The following is a 23,584-nucleotide window of genomic DNA, read 5'->3' on the forward strand; positions in this document are numbered from 1 at the left end:
ATATTAACACACATGCAGACAATGCACTTGTACATGTCAAAAATGAAAAATAAACATTTTTTAAAAGAAAGAGGCATCCAGGAAAAACTGACCATAACCAGAGATAAGAGAGATAAAGCAACACAGACAGAAATCAAAGAGATCTGAGGAGATGGAGATAGAGATGCCACAGCAGCCAGAGCAAGAGTAAAGAGAGAGACCCAGAGACACAGGTGACAGGGGCAGGGAGCTCTGCGGATGGTGACCCTGTTGTCCTGCTCCCTGCTCAGGACTCTGCTGGCCCTGGGCTGCCATGTGGGCATGGCTGACGAGAAGGCAGAGGACAACCTGAAAAAGACAAAACTCCCCAAAACGTGAGTGTGGGTGTTTCCAGGCCTGTCTGGGCAAAGAAGTGGGGATTGGGCATGAGTGGTGAGGGCCGGGAAGACCATGGGAGCCTTTAGGGAGGCTGAGGTCAGAGATGAAGGGGCACAGGTTAGGGTGTAGGTTGTGGGGTTGTGGGTCAGAGCTATGGGGTCAGAAATGAGTGTTATCCAGAAATGAGGAGTTAAAGAGTTTCAGAAACAAGAGACAGAACCCAGGATGTAGGGTCAAGGTCTACCCTGAGAAATCTAAGGTGGCATTTCCATATTTAGAGGCCAAGGTCAATGGTAGAAGGTGAGAATTCAGAGGTTGCTAAATTGTAAGTGATACATTCTTGGATTATAGATGAGGGATTAGGAGTCCTGAGTTGAGAGGTCAAGGTGTTTAAAGCCAGGTGTTTAAAAATGATTGCGTGTGGGATCAGAAGAAAGAAACCTCAACCCGAGAGGTGAGAGGCCAAAAAGGATGATATTGGGAGCCCGTAGTGGTGGATCACACCTTTAATCTCAGCCCTTGGGAGACAGAGGCGGGCAGATCTCTATGAGTTCCAGGTCAACTTGGTCTACAGGGAGACCCTGTCTCAAAAAGACAAAGAAAAAGAAAAAGGAGTGATATCAGGGTCAAAGCTGGGCATGGTGGTGCACACCTGTAATTCCAGCACTCAGGAGGCTGAGGCAGAAGGAACTGGGAGTTTGAGACCAGCCTGACCTACAGACAAAGCCAACAACAAAAAACCCCAAACCAAAAAAGAAAGCCTAAATGTAAGACTTGCAGTTACAAGATGAAGGGGTCAGAGAGGTCAGAGGTGGCGAAGCCCCACAGGCAAAGGCTCTTGCTTTGCAAGCCCGATGACCTGAGTTCAATCCTCGGAATGCACACACAAAGGTGGAAGGAGAGAACCAACCCCACAAAGTCGTCCTCTGACCTCCACATGTGTGTTATGGTATGTATATCCCCCCATACCACACACACACACACACACACACACACACACACACACACACACACCTCAGGGCTAATGATTTTGGGGTCTTGGGACAAGTGAAGAATTCCACAGCCCAAAGCTCAGAAGTGGAGGGGGAGGGCCTCTTCCCACATGCTTTGCCATACCTCCAGGTACATGATGAGCAATGGGTATAAGCCAGCTCCACTGGACCTGAGCCATGTACGGCTGACACCGGCACAGACAACACTGGTGGATCGGCTGGCTGAGAACGGACATAATGTGTGGGCAAGAGACCGTGTGGCCCAGGGCTGGAGCTACAGTGCTGTACAGGACATCCCTGCACGTAGAAATCCCCGCCTAGTGCCCTATCGACTCCTGGATGAGGCCACCAAGCGCAGCAATCGGGACAGTCTCTGCCAGGCTGTGCGCACCCTGCTCGGCTATGGCTACAACATTGAGCCACCTGACCAGGAGCCCAGTGAGTGCCGACCCCTGCCCATACCCCAACTCTTACCTTGACTTTGACCCCTGATCCTTGATCCCTGATCCAAGTCAGTAACCACTGGCCAACATTCCCAAACTATAACATTGAGTGGACTGATCAGACGGTTGGCAAGCGCTGACCCTACCCATCAACTAGGACACTTACCCATCACCGCAATCTTAACCCTGATCTGACCACTGATCTTGACCTGATGCGGTGTCTGTGTGGCCATGACTCCAATGTGGAGCTCCATTGTGGAGCCCTGTGAGTCCTGACTCCACCTTTGACCTCTAACCCTAACCTCTGGATATTAGCTATAACATGGAGTCACTCAACCAAGGAATCAGGGACTGAGAGAGTTCCTAAACCCTACCCCCAATCTGACCTTTGATCTTTTCACTAACTTCTCAGCCAAGCCTCTGCCCTAACCCTGAGCATGGTCCCTCAACCCTCAACATCTTTTCTCTCCCTCTGTCTTCTTTCTTTCATATTTTGGGGGTCATTTTTGTTTTTTCTGTCTTGTTTTTTGTCTTTAAGAGAGGGTCTCCCTGTAGCCCCAGCTAGCCTGGAACTCACTATGTAGAACAGGCTGACTTTGATCTCACAGAGACCTGCCTGCTTCTGCCTCCCAGGTGCTGGCATTAAATGGCATGTACCACCATGCCTGGTTGGGGCAGGGGTGTCTTTGGAAGAAGGATCTCAATAGCCCAGGCTGGCCTGGCAGTCATTATGTAGCCAAGGCTGGCCTAAACTTATGATTCTGGCTGGATGTGGTTGCATATGCCTTTAATCTTACCTGCAGAGGCAGGTAAGAATTTCTGTGAGTTACAGGCCAGGTTGGTCTCCATAGCGAATTTCAGGCCAGCCGAGGATCCAGTGAGACCCTATCTCAAACAAAATAAGAAAACCAATAAAACTTAATGGTCATGATTCTTCTGCCTAGGCTTCCCAAGCACTGGGATTATGGGTATGCACCACCATGCCTGGCTCTTTTTCTTTTTTTTTTTTTTTAAGCCAGTGTTTCATGTAGCCCATGTAGTCCAGGTTAGTCCCCAACTTCCTGCTATGTAGCCAAGGTTGGCCTTGAACTCCTGATCCTCCTTACTGGTATACACCACCAAGCCTGGAAACTCATACATTCCTTTATTTTTGGTGAAAATATTTTTAATTAATTTTTTTTATTCTTGAGAATTTTGTACATGTACACAATGCAGCATGATCAAATCCATCCCCCACTGCCCCCTCCAACTCCTCCCAAAGCCCCCCAACATGGCTCCCTCCCAATTTCCCAATAAGTGGGTCTTATTTTTCATAACCCTCTAAGTCCAATTAGTGCTGCTCATGTATATATAGGTATGCAGTAATTCCCTAAAGCGTGGGAAATCTACTAGTGGCTACACATTCAAAAAAGAATGATTACCCTCCCCAAACCCTTAATTTCTTAACTCATGATCCAAACTTCAATTTCAATCTTCTCCTGACCTTGACTCTGACTCACTCTTCAATCCCGCTCCAAATCCTTAGTTATAAAACTTGACTTTAATTTTAACCCTTAACCCCAAAACACAACCCAGACCAGGTCACTGACCTGACTTTTGCCCTGTGTCTCTGTCCTCTGGGTTCTGATGAGATGAGGTCTCTCTCAACACCTCTCTTATCTCTCTGACTAATCTGAGTTTCCCCAATTTCCCCTAACACCAATCAATTGTCCCTCTTTCTCCAGTTCCTCTAGGCCCTCACCTCTTCATATCTTGGAATCTACTCCCTGCCCAGCCTCTCTAACTGTACCTGGCCTTCTTTGTAGGTCAGGTGAACAACCAGTCTCGTGGGGACCGGGTACGCATCTTCCGAGCAGAAAAATCCTATGCAGTACAGAGCGGCCGCTGGTACTTTGAGTTTGAAGCAGTCACCACAGGCGAGATGCGAGTGGGCTGGGCAAGACCTGAGCTGCGACCTGATGTAGAGCTGGGAGCTGATGATTTGGCCTATGTCTTCAATGGGCACAGGGTGGGTACCTCCCTGGCTTCCACTCTGCCAGGCCCTGTGGTTTCTCTCAAAGTCACACTTTCTAGTCCTGTCTGTTTGTGCCTCACCATCCATTAATCCATGCAGCTACCATACTGTTCATCCATCATTCAACCCACCCATCCATTCACCCATCCATCCATCCATTCATCCATCCATTCATCCACCTGTCCATCCATCCATCCATTCATCCACCCATCCACCCACCCATCCATCCATCCATACACCCATCCACCCACCCACCCATCCATCCATCCATCCATCCACACATCCATTCACACACATACCTTTTTTTTTGTTTTTTTAAGTAAAGTTTTTGATGTGTGGCCCAGGCTGGCTTGAAATTTACTGCATATCCCAGGCTTGCTTCAAGCTCACAATTCTCCTGCCTCAGTGTCCTGAGTGCTGAGATTACATGTACAAATCACTAGAGCCAACATTCTACCCTTCTGTCCATCCATCCATCCACCCACCCATCTGTATTAGTTACTTTTCTGTTGCTGTGATAAAATGAGCTTAAGAACTCTCAAAGCTTGTCCCCAGTGACATGCTTCCTCCAGTAAGGCCACACCACCTAAAACCTCCCAAAATTGTGCCCCCAACTGGGGACAAAATGTCCAAATACTTGGAGTCTGAGGGGGACATTCTCATTCAAACCATCACACCATGCATTATCCACTCCATCTGTTCATCTGTCCATCCGTGTGTCTGTGCATGCATCCACTCACACTTTCTTTCTTTCCTCCATCAAATGATGTGGACTCTGAGATCTCCATCCATTCTCCCATCCAGCCATGCACCCACTGTCTCATCCATCCACCTCATTGTCCACCCATTCTGGGGACATCTATGGGCATATATGGGTCTGTATGGAGGTCATTCTCCCTTTCCATCCCTCTCCTTGCTTCTGTCATGAGGTCCACACTACCACCTCGTGCTCTGCATAGCCCAGCCACCAGAACAGCAGAGACCCAGGAAGCAGGAATGAGCTAGAGACTAGTGAGGAAGGCAGTTCCAAGGATCATGGGGGCAAATGTGGGTAGAACGGAGCCACTGGGGTGATGCTGTGTGCATCTTCATGTGTGTGTCTCCTGACGTACTTTCCTCTCCATTTCTCTGTGTGTCTCTGCACCGTGTTTTCCCCTGGACCTCCTCACAGGGCCAGCGCTGGCATTTGGGTAGTGAACCATTCGGGCGCCCCTGGCAGTCAGGCGATGTCGTCGGCTGCATGATTGACCTCACAGAGAACACCATTATCTTCACCCTCAATGGCGAGGTCCTCATGTCTGACTCAGGCTCTGAGACAGCCTTCCGAGAGATTGAGATGGGGGACGGTGAGAGCTGGAATTGCTTTACATGACCTGCCTGCTTTTCTTCCATCTCCCTTGACCCTGCTCTTAGATCTGCCTCTCATTCTCCCCCTTCTTCCACAGTACCCCTTTCCCGTGGTTGCCCCCACACCACCCACCTACTCACCACCACCCTTTTGCCCCCTTCCCTTAGGCTTCCTTCCAGTCTGCAGCTTGGGACCTGGTCAGGTGGGTCACCTGAACCTGGGCCAGGATGTGAGCTCCCTGAGGTTTTTTGCCATCTGTGGCCTCCAGGAAGGCTTTGAGCCATTTGCCATCAACATGCAGCGCCCAGTTACCACCTGGTTCAGCAAAAGTCTTCCTCAGTTTGAGCCTGTGCCTCTTGAGCACCCCCACTATGAGGTAAGAATCCATCCCCACTAGCATTATTATTATTTTGTGGTGCTAAAGATCAAAGCAAGAGCATTGTACATACCAGAAACACACACACACACACACACACACACACACACACACACATTTTTTGTCAGTTCCTGGGATTGAACTCAGGGCCTTGCACATGCTGGCAGATACTCTACCACTGAATCACACCTCCAGCCCCTCACTGGGGGATTCTAGGCAGGAGCTCTACCACTGAGCCACACCCCAGCCCCTCACTGGGGGATTCTAGGCAGGTGCTCTACCACTGAGCCACACCCCAGCCCCTCACTGCGGGATTCTAGGCAGGTGCTCTACCACTGAGCCACACCCCAGCCCCTCACTGGGGGATTCTAGGCAGGTGCTCTACCACTGAGCCATGCCCCCAGCCCCTCTCTGGTGGATTCTAGGCAAGCCCTCTACTGCTGATCTATATTTCTAACACCTAGAATACTATCTTCTGATTTGTGTCCAGCCTCCATTCTTTTCACAATTCTCTATCTCTCCTTCCATGCACAGACCACACAGAAGGGAGTATGAGTATAATGGGCTCCCGGGACTTCCTTTTAAAGTAAACTTTAGTAAACAACTTTCTCTTCTTGGTCTGTAAAATGAGGGAAGGAGAAAAGAAAAGCATGGTTGAATGATCCTAGTGGAGCTGTGTGTGGTGGCACAGGTCAGCACTTGGGAGGTAAAAGCAGGAGGATCAGAAGTTCAAGGTCATCCTTGGTTACATAGACAGTTTGAGGCTAGCCCAAGCTACTTGAGACCCTGTCTCAAAAACCAAAGAAGGAGCCCAGTGTGGTGACGCACGTCTTTAATCCCAGCACTCGGGAGGCAGAGGCAGGCGGATCCCTGTGAGTTCGAGGCCAGCCTGGTCTACATAGTGAGTTCCAGGAAAGCTGGGGCTACAGGGAAACCTTGTCTCAAAAGGACCAAAAAAAGAAAAAAAACCCAAAGAAGGAGGAAGTTGGGGGGCTGGAGAGATGGCTCAGCAGTTAAGAGCACTGGCTGCTCTTACAGAGGACCCTGATTCGATTCCCAGCACCCACATGACAGCTAACAACTGTCTGTAACTCCAGTTCCAGGGGAATCCAACACCCTCTTCTGACCTCTGCGGGCTTTGCAGGACACGGGTGCACTTACACACATGCAGGCAATACACTCATACACATAAAAAACAAACAAACAAGCAAAAAGAAGTTGGGACATTGTGCCCTTCACCCTAAACTTAAGGTGTGCATTATATTTTCAAAACGAGGACGTTCTCTGACAGACTTCAGGGCAATGAAGAAAATCAGGGAATTAAGCATTGGCTAATTGCCTAATTCACTGCCTGTATTTAAGTTTGTCTAAGTATAGCAATTGTCTCTCCCCTCTTTTTTTTTTTCTTTCTGGACCAGGATCATGTGTTGCATTTAGTTATATGTCTTCGGTCTCTGTGGAGAATGATCTTAAGGCTTTCATTGTTTTCATAACATTGACATTTTTGAAGGCTATAGGCCAGTGATTTCATAGAATGTCCCCCAATTTGGGTTTGGGAGCTATTTCCTCATGGCCAGTTTCATTTTGTAGATATAGCAGAAGCATCACAGAAGTGAGGCTGCGTCCTTCGTGGTACACTGCATGACGTTGGTCTATCATTTTAAACAATATTTTGTTTATTATTTTTATTTTATGTGTATGAGTATATTGTCTCCATGTGTGTAAGTACACCTGTGTTGTGCAGTGGCCAAGGAGGTCAGAAGAGAGTGTCAGATCCCCTGGAACTGGAGTTACAGATGGTTGTTAGCTGCCATGTGGTATTGGGAATTGAACCTGGGTTCTCTGCAAGAGCAGCCAGTGCTCCTAACCACTGATCCATCTCTGTTGCCCCGAGGGCTCTGTCTTACTGCAGTCAGCCCTTGGAACTGAGGGTTCTGTATCCATGGATCAATCAACTGCAGATCAAAAATATCTGGAAAAGGTTTGCATCTATACTGAACACATACAGATTTTCTTCCTGTCATTATTCCCTAAGGAATACAGCAGACCAGCCATTTGCCTAGCATTGACTTTATATTATATGTTGTATGTATTACACTGTATTGGATATCCTCTATACTGAATTATAACTCGTCTAGAGATGGGTTAAAACATGAAGAAAGCAGGCTGGAGTGCAGCTCAGTGGTGGTGTATTGCCTAGAATATACCACATTCTGGGTTCCATCACCAGCACTAAAAAATGTAAATAAATAAATAGATACCTTGTAAGAGGATATGCATAAGTTACAGATCCCACTTTAAATAAGGGACCAGAGCATCCAGTATTTTGGTCTCTGCAAAGGGTCCTGGAACTACTAATACGTGTATTCCGCAGAACCTCTGTGCTGGTTAACTCTATTTGACTGAGAAGTCTTCAGATTTCTCCACTTACAATTACTGTTTTTCTCTCTGTAATTAATAAGTGATCAAACACAATGATAAAGCTGGGCATAGTGGTGCATGTTTGTCATCTCAGCACTTGGGAGCAGAAGCATGAGGATCAGGAGTTCAAGGTTATCTTTGTCTATGTGGCAAGTTTTTAAATTTTCTTTTTAAAATTTGTATGTGTTATGAGTATTTTGCCTGCATGTAAGTACACCGTGTGTGCAATGACTGTGGAGGCCAGAAGAGGGCGTCAGATCCCCTGGAACTAGAGTTACAGATGGGTGTTAGCCACCGTGTGGGTACTGGGAACTGAACCTAGGTTTTCTGCAAGAGTAGCCAGTGCTCTTAACTACTGAGTCATCTCTCCAGCCCCTACATTTAAAGCTTGAGGCCAGAGTCTGAGCTACATGGGACCCTGTCTTAAAAACGACAAACAACACAAATCAAATTATGTATGTGGGGAAAATTTAAAACTATGCAATATGGAAGAGTTTTTAATAGGGGCATATTTAATTGATATCAGAGTTTTTGAAAGGTCTCTGTTGACAGTGGATTACAGGAATGAGGCAGAAGGACCAGAGAGGCTGGAACAGAAGGTGGGGTGGATGTGAACTCGCTCCTGTGAGGGTAGAATGGAGAACCCAAAATACAGAACCACCTGGACCCAAATCACAGGCGCAATGCCTAGTGAAAGATGCCAGGCATGAAAGAACACAGGCTGTGGGAGTCCATTCATAGAAAATTCCAGAACAGGCAAAGCTAATCTGTGGTGTGACAGATTGAAAAGTTGGTTACTGGAAAAGAATAACTCAGAGACGTTGCTAGTTTCTTCACACATAAATCACAGGAGTCTGTTGTCAAGGAACAAAGGCAAAACAGGATTTCTAAGAGAGGAGAGAGAAAAAAAATCCTTGCAGAGCTTGGGAACAGGGAATCTTGCACAGTTTTGAGGTGAATTCTCCAGGTATGGAGGAACACAGAGGTCCAAGTCAGCAATTGGTACTTGAGGAGATCAACGTCACTTCTTCTGCATGTGCATTAATCCCTAGACAATCTACGAGACATCCTTAATCCTAGCACTTGTGGGGCAGAGGCAGGTGAATGTTCTACATGAGCTCAAGGCCTGTCAGGTCTGCATAGTGAGTTCCAAGTCAGCCAGGGCTACATAGTGAGACCCTGTCTCACGAAAAACAGAAAGCAAGAAAAGAAAAAGGAAGAAAGAAATGAAGAAAAGCTGTGGGAAAGCTGGAGTGATGGCACAGCCTGGGTTCCCAGCACTTAGAAGCCATGAGCAGGAGGATCTTGAGTGTGAGGTCAGCCTGGGCTATATAGGAAGACCCTGTCTCATAAAACCAAGGGTTGAGTATGCAGTTCAGCAGTACAGCATTTGCCTAGCATGTACAAGGCCCTGCATTCAATCTCCAGCAAAACACACACACACACACACACACACACACACACACACACACCATTCTTACAAATCCTGGGGAGTCTTGAGCATACTGGACAGGCCTCTGTCCTTCTTTTTGCTCCTTCCCTTTATTTATACTGGACTGGTTGAGTGATTCCCAGGGGCCTATATCTATTTCCCATCTGGGTGCTGGGTGCACATGAGAGTTCAATCTGTAAAAACACATTGTGGTATTATGCACTTATAATGTACATACTTTTCTGAGCATTACATTTTCTTTTTAAAAATATTTTATTTTTATTTTGTGTGTATGAGTGTATTGCCTACATGTGTGTAAGTGTACCTGTGTTGTGCAGTGGCCAAGGAGGTCAGAAGGGGGCATCAAATCCCCTGGAACTGGAGCTACAAATGGTTGTTAGGCACCATGTGGGTGCTGGGAATTGAATCCGAGTCCTCTGCAAGAGCAGTCAGCGCTCTTAACCGCTGAGCCATCTCTCCAGCCCCTGTGTATTACATTTTTACCTGGGAAGCTTTTCCATAATCTGACCCCTTTGTGCTGCTCTCCCCAGAGATGTCCTTGGGAGCTCAGGAGGGCAGAGTCCTCACTGCGTTTACTGATGTGCTTCTAGCACCTACAGCAGTAGATGGCACACAGTAGGTGCTCCTGAGATAGTTGTAAGATGGATGGATGATGTACAAATAGGTGGATAGTGCATGAATGGGTCCATGGGTGGATGTGTGATGCATGCATGGACAGACGCGTGCTTGGATGGATGGATGCATGGATGGATGGAGATGTATGTATGGGTTGATATAATGCAGGGATGGATGGATGGGTGATGCACAAATGGATGGATGGATGCATGGATGGATAATGCACAGATGAATACACACATGGATATTTTGCTCTGCAGTGCATAGGTAGGTTCTGAAAATTCCCCCAAGTAATTCTAGCATTGGATCAAGCTGCCACTCTATATAAGGTGCCCAGCAGAGGTTGATGGGGCTGACAGTACCCCAGAGCCAAGCTGTGTGCCACTTGAAGAGTCATTAACCCAGAGAAATTATCTTTGGATAATTCTTACAGAGAGACCCAACAGTGACTTTGTGTGTAACCAGGTTTAGGATCAATGTCCTGGCCTAGCTCATAAGCCTGGCTCAGAGCTTCCTACCTCCCTCCCTCCAGGTGGCCCGTATGGATGGCACTGTGGATACCCCTCCCTGCCTGCGCTTGTCCCACCGCACCTGGGGCTCCCAGAACAGTCTTGTGGAGATGCTGTTTCTCCGGCTGAGCCTTCCAGTCCAGTTCCACCAGCATTTCCGCTGCACTGCAGGCGCCACACCCCTGGCGTCCCCTGGCCTGCAGCCACCTGCTGAAGATGAAGCCCGGGCAGCAGAACCAGATCCTGACTATGAAAACCTGCGCCGCTCAGCTGGTGGCTGGGGAGATGCTGAGGGGGGCAAGGAGGGAACTGCCAAGGAGGGGGCACCAGGGGGCACTGCCCAGCCTGAGGCCCAACCTGCTAGGGTGGAGAATGAGAAGGATGCTACGACAGAAAAGAACAAGAAGAGAGGGTGAGTCAAGACTGGGGCTAGTATGAGGTTCAGGGTCTTGGGACCCCTAATTATGCAACCTCGGTAATTTAAGAAACTTTGGTCATAGCCCCATATATGCTGAGAGATCCTGTCTGAAGTGAGCTCTGTTATTTCCTAGAGATGCTCTCCTTTTCCCCAAAGTATAAAATTGGGGAACCTTACTATACAATATAGAGAATGCTATCCCTGAGTACCTGATGGGCCCCAAAGGGGTTCACTCTATGAACTTCAGTATCCACAGACACTAAAGGGAGTTTTAGTATCCTGTTGGAGTACTGCACCCCCCAAATGCCTCAGTGAACACCAACTAGTCTTCTAAATTGGAATCCTTCCCATTTCTCCAATGTAGCCCCCAAAACACCAACTCAAATAGTACCTTAGAAGGTACTGGATTGAGAGGAAATCTACTTTTCCCTGTTTTGTCAGTGATTTTCAATTGATATATTCACCCTCTTGGAGGGTGTTTGGAGATAATGGAATATTACTGGTTATTACATTTGGAGGTTGCTATCCTGGAGGCCTCTGGTGATCCCAAACACCTTGTAGTATATTAGACAGTGCTATACAGTGAAGAATTATCAGCTAGGCATAGTGGCTTACATCTGTAATTCTAGCACTTGGGAGGTGGAGGCAGGAGGATCATAAGTTCAAGGCCAGCTGAGGCTATGGGGAAAGAATCTACTTTAAAACCAGTCCAGGTGTGGTGGTACACACCTATAGTCCCAGAACTTATGGGGCAGAAGCAGGTAATATCCAAGAGTTTGATGCCAGCCTGAGCCAGAGTGAGTTCCAGACCAGCCAGGGCTATATAGTAAGACCCTGTCTTAAAAACAAACACGGCTGAGTGTGGTAGTGCACACCTTTAATCCCAGCACTCGGGAGGCAGAGGCAGGTGGATCTCTGTGAGTTCAAGGCCAGCCTGGTCTACATAGTGAGTTCCATGCCAGCTAGGGCTACAGGAAGACCCTGTCTCAAAAAGACCAAAAACAAAATAAAACAAACAAAAACAAGGGAGCTGGAACAATGGCTGAGTGGTTTAGAGCACTTCCTGCTCATCCAGAGGACCCAAATTCTATTACCCATACCAGGTGACTTCATAGTTGTCTGTAAGTCCAGCTCCAGGGGAACCGACGCCCTCTTCTGGCCTCTGTGGGCACCAGCACTCATGTACACATACCCACACATATATACATACAATTAAAAAATAAAAATAAAATCTTTTTTTTTTTATCTTTTTGAGACAGGGTCTCCCTGTAGCCCCAGCTGTCCTGGAACTCACTATGTAGACCAGGCTGGCCTCGAACTCACAAAGATCTGCCTGCCTCTGCCTCCCAAGTGCTAGGGTTAAAGGCATGCACCACCATGCCTGGCATAAAATCTTTTTTTAAAAGGCAACAAAATGCAGGGCTGGAAGGATAGCTCAGTCAGTAAAGTGCTTGCCTTGCAAGCCTGAGGCCCAAGTTTGATCCCCAGAACCCACATAAGAATGCCAGGTGCAGTGCTGGGTGCTGGGGAAGTGGAGAGAAACAGATCCCTTAGGCTCCCTGGCCAGCCAACCTAGCCTACTCAGGAAAGCTCTGCACCAATGAGAGATATTATCTCACAAAACAAAATGGGTGGCATCTCCTGAGGACTAAAACACAAGGTTGATATGGACCTCCATACACATGCACACACATGTGTATATTCACTTGCATACACATACACACCACATGAACATGCACACACACACAGTTTTTTAAAAAAAGAAACACAAATGATGAATTCTGATTTAGGGGAACCACTGTGTGTTCCCAAAGAAGAGAAGGACCCCCCTATATCTAGTTACCTTCCTTATTTTGCCTTTTTTTGGTCTTTTTGAGACAGGGTCTCCTTCTAGCCCCAGTTGTCCTAGAACTCACTATATAGACCAGGCTGGCCTTGATCTCTCAGAGATCCTCCTGACTCTCAAGTGCTGAGATTAAAGTTGTGTTCCACCATGCCCGGCTTGCTTTGTTTTTAATTTTTATTTATTTATTTTTATTTTATGTGTATGACTATTTTTCCTGGTTGTTTGTAAGGCATGTGGGTACTGGGAACCCAACCAGGGTCCTCTGCATGAGTAGCCAGTGCTCTTAACCCCTGAGCCATCGCTCTAGCTCCTGTTTTGTTTTGTTTTGTTTTGTTTTGTTTTGTTTTGAGACAAGGTCTCCTGTAGCCCAGGCTGGTTTTGAACTTGCTCTGTAGCTAAGGATGGCCTTGAACTCCTTACCTGTTGTCTCTACCTCTCAAGTGCTAGGATTGCAGGTGTGTACCACACATGTAGTTCTCAGATGTCGTTTAAGTGTGAGTGATCTATCATCCATTCCAGAATGGACTGAGCTGGGGTAGTGAGAAGTTCTTGTGCTCCAGAAGAGAGCTACTAGTATTAGAAGGAAGGGCTAACCAGGACAGATGTGGGTGATTTGATGGTAGTGGTGGGAGCAGATGTGGGCAGCATGGTGGGAGGGCAGGGATGGGCTTGAGAGCTGGTTCTCATAGCAGGCTCTCCTCTGACCTCCAGGTTCTTATTCAAAGCCAAGAAGGTTGCTATGATGACCCAGCCACCTACCACTCCTGCCCTGCCCCGACTCCCTCGAGATGTTGTACCTACTGACAACCGTGATGACCCTGAGATCATCCTCAACACCACCACGGTGTGAACCTGGAACTCTCAACTTTGGGGACCCCTCAACATAATAGGGAAACTCTAAAATTCCAATGTAGTGCTACCATGTGCATATTTGAGATACTCTAGTACACACTAGAGTGTGCTGGAATACAGTAATCCTTTGAACCCCTATATTTATGTTGCTAGTGGCCTAAAGACAGTAGGGAGCTCAGTGAAAGTATACGCCAAACTAATATAACTCCTGTGATCCCCGAAGTCCAGAGGGTCAACCAATATAGGCCAATATTTGGGATAATCCATATAAACACAATACTTTAATTCCAGTAACCACTCTAATATATTGCTGTAAATGAAAATTCACAATTATCCCAATACGGTTCTGGGACTCCTCCAATATGTAATATTTATTGAGACAGAAATCCTAGTAGTGCCAGGCCTGGTGACACAGGCCTGTAATCCCAGCTATTTGGGAGGCAGAGGCAGGAAGAACACAAGTTCAAGGCCTGTCAGGGCTACAGAGGAGCTCCAGGCTAGCTTGGATAGTCACTCAGTGTAGCCCTGTTTCAAAATAAAAAAGTAAAAAGAGAGTTGGGGATGAAATTCAGTGATAAAGCAGTTGCCGAGCACTCATGAGGTCCTAGGTTCCATCCTGAAAGGACAGGAGATGGGAGGGGAGGAAAGGGAAAGATATCCTAGTGGTTAGTATCTTAGATCATAGGCCATCTAGATGCCACATGGCTGGGTCACTTCTAATGGAAGGATTGTGCTTTCTTCATTGTAAAAGTAAGGATAAAAATTGTACCCACTCAGTGAGATGGTTGGGTAGATGAAGTGAGTTCCGTCTTCTGACCTATTATATATTACTCTGCTGTAATCTGTGGAGGGACCCAAGTGAGGGGGTGCCACACAATATTCCCAAGGGATCCCCCAATCTAGAACCATATGAGTAGCCACATAAACTCAGGGGGGGGTCTCAAATTCAGCAACTTCTTGTTAAACTCCCAGAAGACCCTAGAATCCATGAGAATGAATTCAGTCCCAAAGAACATGATCTTCCCCACTGACCTCTGATCTCCTCTTTGTGTCCCCAGTATTATTACTCCGTGAGGGTCTTTGCTGGTCAGGAGCCCAGCTGCGTGTGGGTAGGCTGGGTCACTCCTGACTACCATCAACATGACATGAACTTTGACCTCAGCAAGGTCCGGGCAGTGACAGTGACCATGGGGGACGAACAAGGCAATGTCCACAGCAGGTGCTGGGGCAGAGTGGGGGTGCTCTGTGGAGGTGGGAGGGCAGCGTGGGTAGGAGGGAGCAGGAGCTCTAGCCACCAGCTCTGGGGCTACCTGGCTGGGGTGCCTGAGAACCTTCTGGAACAAGAAGAGCCATGGCACTGGTTCAGAAGCTGTTTTCCTCTGCCTCTTTCTGTTCACTTTCCTCCAACTGCTTCTCTGCCCTATTTTCTTTTCCTACTCATCCTTTTCCTTCCCCCCCTCTTCTTTTTTCCTACCTGTCTCATCTGACCCCCCTACTTCCTTTTTCTTCTCTCTCTTCTTCTCTTCTGACTCTTTCTACACTCACCAGCCCTTAAGTATTCTAGCTCTGAGGACCTTGGGGCCTAGGGTGAAGGGTTTGGGGGGCGTTCAGTCTGCGGATGGTGGGTGTTTGGGAGTGGGGCTCTGAGGTCATGGTATTTTGGGCGTTTGGGGTTGGAGGTGTCAGGGGCCAGGGTTCCTGGGTTGAAGATGCCTGTTGTAATCACACCTATCTCTTCCAGCCTCAAGTGCAGCAACTGCTACATGGTGTGGGGTGGTGACTTTGTGAGCCCTGGACAGCAAGGCCGGATCAGCCACACAGACCTTATCATTGGCTGCCTGGTGGACTTGGCCACTGGCTTAATGACCTTCACAGCCAACGGCAAAGAAAGCAACACCTTTTTCCAGGTGAGCCCAGCCCTTGGCAACTAAGCAACAGCATCTGCATTTCCCAGCTTCCCAGGAAAATCCTTCAAAACATGTCAAGGCCTGATCCCAGAAAGAATAGACCCACTCCGATCTACCCTTGCGCAGGGCCAGGGGGGTGGGGGGTCACTTGAGGAATGCCTACTTAAACTTTCCATTAAACTTTTGCCCAGAATGGATGAGACCCTGTTGCCTTGACCTTAAACAAAGGTCTGTATATTCCCTCTGGCTGGGTGACACCAATTACCACCTTCTCCTTAATTAAGTTACACCCTGGGATAGGCCAAAACCCTGAGGTGGATTTTTTCTTTATTATTATTGTTATTATTGTTGTTGTTTTGTTGTTGTTATTATTGTTATAAAATGTATGCATGTATTTCAAGTATACAGAAGGAATTTTACAATAAATACTCATACAGCCACCACCAAACTCTACCATAATTTATTGCCTCATATATGTCCACTTATCTCCCCATCAATCTATGTAAGGTAGACTTTGCAAAACTTCATTTTATTTTATTTTGTTGAGACAGGGTCTTATGTAGACTAGGCTAGTCTTAAACTCACTATGTAGCCAAGGATGACTCTAAGCTCCTGATCCTCCTGCCTCTACCTCTCAAGTGCTGAGATCACAGGCCTGTGTTTCCCCGCTTGCAAAACTATATTTTTAATGGAGAATTCCAGAAATATACAAAAGCAGAATGGCATAATGAGCCACCAGGTCCCCATTACCAGCGTCAACTGCCACCCACTCACAGCCAATCTTATTTCATCTTTACGCCTACTTCCCTTCCACTCCCACTGGAGGATTTTGAAAGAAATTGCCGACATCATATAGTTTCATCTCTTGAAAAGATAAAGATGATTTTTAAAATGCACAACCACAATACCGCTATCACCTAGAAAAAAAAAAGTTCCTGTCATCAAACGTCTAGCTAGTCCGTGTTCAAGTTTCTCCAGTCGTTTCAAAAATGCCTTTGCCATTTCTTTGTTTGAATAGGAATCTAAGTAAGGCTGTAACTTTTAATGAGTTGCTGTGTTCCTTGAATTTCTTCACACGTTTTCCCCTCCTTCCCTTTCTCTCTCTCTCTCTCTCTCTCTCTCTCTCTCTCTCTCTCTCTCTCTCTCTCTCTCTCCTCCCATTTTCTATTGCATTTATTGAAGGGAAAGGGCCCTTTGTGTTATAGGGCTTTGCTCCTTAAAGTGTGGACCAGCATCACCTGGGATTTTGTTCCCTTGACAGAATTTCAGGCTCCTCCCCAGCCCCCAGCCCCACTGACTGTGAATCTGCATTTTACAGAGATGGTAGGGGATTCCTGTGCAAATTAGCCTCTGGAGAGGGCTGGCCTAGCTGCCTGAAGTCTCTGGAGTGTCATTTTAACACTTATTGTCTTTCCTGTAAACTGAGGGTTGAGTCTACAGGTGCAGTTTGGCTCTGGCAAGGCCGCTTCTCAGGCAGTGCAGTGTGAGACCTCAGAAGGCTGGTGAGGGTGGGAAGATCAGGAAGGACTGTAGTCAGGGGACACTTTGGCTTTTGAAGAGTTAGTGTTCTGAGCCAGATGTGGTGGCACATGCAAGCCTTTAGTCCCAGCACTCAGGAGGCAAAGGCAAGCAGATCTCTGTGAGATAGAGGTTAGCTTGGTCTATTAGTAAGCTCCAGGCCCAGGCCAGCTGGGGCTATAGGGAGACCCTGTCTAAAATAAGTAAGTAAGTAAGTAAGAAAGGAAAGAAAGAGAGAGAGAGAGAGAGAGAGAGAGAGAGAGAGAGAGGAAGAAAGAAAGAAAGAGAAAGAAAGAAAGAAAGAAAGAAAAGAAAAGAAAGAAAGAAAGAAAGAAAGAAAGAAAGAAAGAAAGAAAGAAAGAAAGAGTGTTCCTGAGAGAAATTAGGGAAAGGAATCCCTAGGTCAGGGTTGCCCAACCCCCGGTCACATACAACCACTGTATGGATCCTCCACTATATGGATCTACAAAATTGGCCCCTGAAGTCCAGAGTCCACATCCGCCCTGCACCCCACCCTCTCACATTGACCTTCTCTCTTGCCAGGTGGAACCCAACACAAAGCTGTTTCCCGCTGTCTTTGTCCTGCCCACCCACCAAAACGTCATCCAGTTTGAGTTGGGGAAGCAAAAGGCAAGAGGGCAGGGATAGGGGCAGGCTGAGGCGGGAGGGTGTGGAGGATACCCATGCAGGGCTGAGGAAGGCCGGGAATCCTGACCCACGCTTTCCTCTGCAGAACATCATGCCGCTGTCCGCTGCCATGTTCCTGAGCGAGCGCAAGAACCCGGCCCCGCAGTGCCCACCGCGCCTTGAGGTGCAGATGCTAATGCCAGTGTCCTGGAGCCGCATGCCCAACCACTTCCTACAGGTGGACACCCGGCGCGCAGGCGAGCGGCTTGGCTGGGCTGTGCAGTGCCAGGAGCCGCTGACGATGATGGCGTTACACATCCCGGAGGAGAACAGGTCAGGGCCTGGATGGGTTTGGTGCCTTCTCCTACCACAGCTGTGCTCAGCCTCCTCAGAGGACACCCCAGGGGCTCTAGACCTGCCTTAGGGAGCCCCCTAGACCCATCTCAGTGAATCATATGTTCATCTTAAGGGAGTACAGTCACACCCCAGGGACCCCAGTCCAACTCCAAGGTCCTAAACCCATCTCACCAAGCCCAGACAATGATCCAACTCTCCACCCCAGACATTACTCAGAGAGGGCTGGGTGTACCCCAGAGCCTCCGTGCACAGCCAGGGAGACTTCAGGCATGTCCCATGGAGATCTGGAACCCATTCTAGGGGACCTAAACACACCCAGGGCTATAGATGTGTTCCATGGATGACAGAAAACTTTATTTATTTATTTATTTAAAAATATTTTTTAATATTTTATTTATTTTTATTTTATGTGTATGAGTGCACTGACTACATGTATGTGAGTGCACCTGTGTCAGGCAATGCCACGGAGGTCAGAAGAGGGCTTTGAATTCCCCTAGAACTGGAGTTAAGGAAGGTTTGCGGCCACATGTGGGTGCTGGGAATTGAACCCTGGTCCTCTGCAGGACCAGTCAGTGCTCTTAACTGCTGAGCCATCTCTCCAGACCCAACTTTTTTATTTTATTACTTTTATTTTATGTGTATGAATGTATTGCCTGCATATATGTAAGTACACCTGACTTATGCAATGCCCATGAAGGTCAAAAGAGGAACTGAAACTCCAGTTAAGGACAGTTGTTAGCCACCATGTGGGTGCTGGGAACTGAAACCAGGTACCCTGCAAGAGCAATCAGTGCTCTTAATGGCTTAGCCATCTCTTCAGTCCTTAACCACAGTTTACCGAGCAGTTTCTACGTGTGTGCTAGGTCCTGTTAAGGTTAGGGGAATCTCAGCTACATCCAAGGGCTTACTAGATATTCTCTGGATTCCCAGAAACTTCAGTCTTAGACTATTCCAGAAATCCCAGTGTGAGGGGAACCCAAGCCCCTCAGGGACTTCCAGGTCCATTGAAAGACTCTTAGACCCAGCCCCAGAGCACCCTTAGAGCCCTGACCCAGCAGGACACTGGGTTTCCCTGACAGAGCCACTAATTCACTCAAGCGTCTCTGTGGTCTCTCTCCCACCTCCTTTGCCCTGTGTGTGTGCCTCACCTCTGCCGCAGGTGCATGGACATACTGGAGCTGTCTGAGCGTCTGGACCTACAGCGCTTCCACTCGCACACCCTCTCCCTCTACCGCGCGGTGTGTGCCCTCGGTAACAACCGAGTGGCGCATGCACTGTGCAGCCACGTGGACCAGGCGCAGCTGCTGCACGCGCTGGAAGACGCGCACTTGCCTGGGCCTCTGCGAGCCGGCTACTATGACCTCCTTATCAGCATCCACCTCGAAAGCGCCTGCCGTAGCCGTCGCTCCATGCTCTCGGAATACGTAGTGCCCCTCACGCCGGAGACCCGCGCCATCACGCTCTTCCCACCCGGGAGAAGCGCGGAAGATGGGCCCCGCCGCCATGGCCTGCCTGGCGTAGGAGTCACAACCTCTTTGAGACCTCCACACCATTTCTCGCCTCCATGTTTCGTGGCCGCCTTGCCAGCTGCTGGGGTGGCAGAAGCTCCAGCCCGCCTCAGCCCTGCCATCCCCCTGGAGGCCCTTCGGGACAAGGCGTTGAGAATGCTGGGTGAAGCCGTGCGAGATGGAGGGCAGCAGGCTCGTGATCCAGTCGGGGGCTCTGTGGAGTTCCAGTTCGTGCCGGTGCTCAAGCTTGTGTCTACCCTCCTGGTAATGGTTTCCTCCGGCTTCCCTCTCTCATTCTTCTACATCCAAAATCATGCATCAGTCCGCACATCAGACTCCCTCCTACTTTACCCATTCATCTCTCCATCCATGTATTCATCCACTTTTCAGTTTATTCATCCATCACCTACCCATCCAGCACTCATTTTTCTTTCAATCTATTCATCTACCTTCTATTCATGTTTCTTTTCTTCTTCCTTCTTCCCATTTCCCCATCCAACTAATCATCATCCATTCATCCATTTCCCACCTACCCATCTATCCTCTCATTTATGTATACCTTCATCTTCTCATCCACAAGTTCTCAACTTTCTGTTTTTCTGTTCACTCATATTCATCCGTCTACCCATCCATCCATCCATCCATATATCCATCCATCCATCTATCCATTTATCCATCATCCATCCACTCATCCATCCATCCATCCATCTACCCATTCATCCATCCATCCATCCACTTATCCATCCACCCATTCATCTATCCATCCATTCATCCATCCATCCATTCAACCATCCATCTATCTAATCCATTCATTCATCCATCCATCTATCCATCCACCCATCTATCCATCCATTCATCCATCCATCCATTCATCTATCCATTCCTCCATCCATTTATCCATTTATCCACCTTTCAATGTATTTACTAACCCATCTTGCCATTCATTCACATACAGTCCCAGGATCCCATCTATTAATCCATCCACATATCTATTTATTTGTCATATTTCCATCCATATGTCCAATAATTATCTTCCTTTCACTCATGCATCCAGCCACAAGCCCATCCACTTCTCCACCTTCCACTTAGCTGTCCATCCATGCATGCACTTTTCTGTCCATATGTGTGTACATCCACCCATGTACCCAGAAATCCATCCAACCATCCACACTCATTTACCCACTTTTCAGCTTTTCCATTGTCCATTCTTCTATCAACCCTTAATTTTGTCTGCTCCTTTAATCATATGCTCAAATAACCATTCACCTATATATCCATCCATCTGACTTTTCATGTGCAGGCCTATTCATCCATCCACCCATTTCCATGGCTATTTACTCATTTATTTATCCAAACACTCCTTTATTTGCTCATGAATCTATCAGTTCATTCACCCAACTACCTATGCATCATGTATCCTTTTCTTTCATTCACCCACTATTTCCTCCATCTCTCCATATCCACTCATTCATTCATTTCTCCATCACCATCCATCCATGCACTCACTCCTCTTTAAATCTCTATAATTCAGTCTATCAATTCATGTAGCTAGCCAACCAGTCCCCCCTCCATTCATTTCTCTTTCTCTCCCCACTTTTCTTCTCTTACATCTTCTTTCTGCCTTTCCTTCCACACTTCAAGCTGTTAGCATCTTTATTGTGTTGAATAAGAGTTGATGTATGCTGGGACCTATGTATAGTCCTCCATCAGATACAGAGCATGTCCTGCCTCTGAGCCACTACGTTCAGGCTTGGGAGAAAGGACACTTACCTGCAAAGGGAGAGGTGCTCATGTCTGATGTGGTCCAGGCCATGTGGGTGAGACACAGATGTGGACTCGTGGATTTTTAAAAGAATATTGTTTATTTATTCTTTGACCATTTTATACATGTGTACACTGTATCTTGATCATATCCAACCCAAATCCCAACAAAATGGGGGCTATTAAGGAAAGTGGGGGATGCCATTCTGCCTGTGGGAGGAATCACATCAGGCAATGCAGGAATGGACCTTCCATGGGTAGGAGAAGCAGGTCTAGATCATGAGTCTGCAGGCCACCATGCAGAACTCAGACTTTGTCCTATAGGTGATGGGTGTCTTTAGTGATGAGGATGTGAAACAGATCTTGAAGATGATTGAGCCTGAAGTATTCACTGAGGAAGAAGAGGTGGAAGAGGAGGAGGAGGAAGAAGAAGAAGAAGAAGATGAAGAGGAGAAGGAGGAGGATGAGGAGGAAGAGGCACAAGAAAAGGAAGACGATGAAAAAGGAGAGGAGGAGGCGGCAGAAGGAGAGAAGGAAGAACTGGAGGAGGGGTTGCTCCAGATGAAGCTGCCGGAGTCTGTGAAGTTACAGGTGGGCTGGTTCCTCCTGTCTTCCAGCCTCCATCCATTTGGGCTGGAACATACCCAGTTTGGTGGAGCTTGAGTCTGGTTTTTCTAGTGATAGTGGGGTGCTGTAGAAATGTATAAAGAAGTAGGGTTATACTGGCTCAGAATGCTCCCTGATTTCCATGTAAGAGATCATAGAGGACGCTGACTTAAGGATCCAAGCGGGAGATGATGGTGGTTGAACCTCAGCAGGGGCCATGGAGAGGGGGTAGAAAGTATTAAAAGTCTCCAAGAAGTTCTGATGATCTCACCACCATTCCTTCTGTTGCATGGTCATCCTCCCACAGATGTGCCACCTCCTGGAGTATTTCTGTGACCAAGAGCTACAGCACCGCGTAGAGTCCCTGGCAGCCTTTGCAGAGCGCTATGTGGACAAACTCCAGGCCAACCAGCGGGGTCGCTATGGCCTCCTTATGAAAGCCTTCACCATGAGCGCAGCTGAGACTGCAAGACGGACCCGAGAGTTCCGCTCTCCACCTCAGGAGCAGGTCCCCTGACCCTTGATCCCAGCTAGCCTTCCTGCCTAAACCCCCAACATCGATCCCCTGACCCCAGCTGATCACTGACAGCCACCTTCAAAATCATGCTTGCCCCTTGAATTTATTTTCATGAACTAACATGACCCCTGAGTCACCTCAGACTGACTGTGACCCTGTCAAACCTCTGCCTCTAGTTTCTCAGATAGTCTTTATTAACTCACATTTTGGATCAGAGCCTTAGAGAGAAACACACAATTGGATCTTTGATCACTGACCCTGTTCTGAGGTTCAAATCTTCACTCTAATCTTTGATCTTCCTCTAGATCAATATGCTATTGCAATTCAAAAATGGTGCTGATGAGGAAGATTGCCCTCTCCCTGAAGAGATTCAACAGGATTTGATTGACTTTCATCAAGACCTGCTGGCACACTGTGGTAAGAAGAGAGGTTCAGAGAGCCCTTGCCCTCAAAAACAAAACAAAACAAAACCCCAAAACTTTCTCTTGAGATCTGTCCTGAAATTTCCATAAGATTTCCTGACCTTACTCACCTACATATTGGTGCTATATAGTGATTAGTTGAATGATGACTATATTGTTGAATAACTGCATAATGACAGGATATGCTTAAATGAGTACTTCTGAGGACAGCCATAATAATAACTGTCTATGGGTAAGTGATTGGATGGGTATGGGAATTGATGGATAAAAGGTGAATTAAGGGGCTGGAGAGATGGCTCAGCGGTTAAGAGCACTGGCTGCTCTTGCAGAGAACTGGGTTTGATTCCCAGCACCCACATAGTGGCTAACAACTGTAACTCCAAGTCCAGGGGACTCTGATGCCCTCTTCTGACCTCTGCTGGCATTACACAGCATGGGTGCATTTACACATGTATAGACAATACACTCATCCATATAAAATAAAAGTAAGAAAATAAAGATGAATTAATAAGGGGTCAGAGAGAGGTCTCAGTGGGTAGAAGTGCTTGCAACCAAGGCTGATGACCTGAGTTCAATCCTTAGGACTCATGGGATCAAAGAACAGAACTAACTCTTGCACCTGTCCTCTGATTTCCACATGGGCCATAGCACCTGCATACCCTCCCCTCAGATAGGTAGGTAGATAGATAGATAGATGATAAATAGATAGATAGATAG

General features: G+C 47.4%; 1 protein-coding gene across 1 annotated transcript in view; it reads left to right on the forward strand.

Moving 5' to 3' along the window:
• Ryr1 (ryanodine receptor 1) overlaps positions 1-23,584 on the forward strand; it is a 142,063-nt gene that overhangs the window by 24,450 nt on the left and 94,029 nt on the right. Inside the window, 15 exon segments of the mRNA XM_029556551.1 lie at positions 270-353; positions 1,480-1,787; positions 3,598-3,800; positions 4,978-5,152; positions 5,322-5,530; positions 10,552-10,940; positions 13,504-13,636; positions 14,703-14,863; positions 15,386-15,551; positions 17,613-17,699; positions 17,803-18,029; positions 19,213-19,825; positions 21,647-21,913; positions 22,236-22,436; positions 22,751-22,862. Of these exon segments, the coding sequence (XP_029412411.1) occupies positions 270-353; positions 1,480-1,787; positions 3,598-3,800; positions 4,978-5,152; positions 5,322-5,530; positions 10,552-10,940; positions 13,504-13,636; positions 14,703-14,863; positions 15,386-15,551; positions 17,613-17,699; positions 17,803-18,029; positions 19,213-19,825; positions 21,647-21,913; positions 22,236-22,436; positions 22,751-22,862 (3,335 nt within the window).

The sequence above is a fragment of the Nannospalax galili genome, unplaced genomic scaffold, assembly GCF_000622305.1.
Source record: "Nannospalax galili isolate Female #2095 unplaced genomic scaffold, S.galili_v1.0 scaffold886, whole genome shotgun sequence".
NCBI classification, from domain to species: domain Eukaryota; kingdom Metazoa; phylum Chordata; class Mammalia; order Rodentia; family Spalacidae; genus Nannospalax; species Nannospalax galili.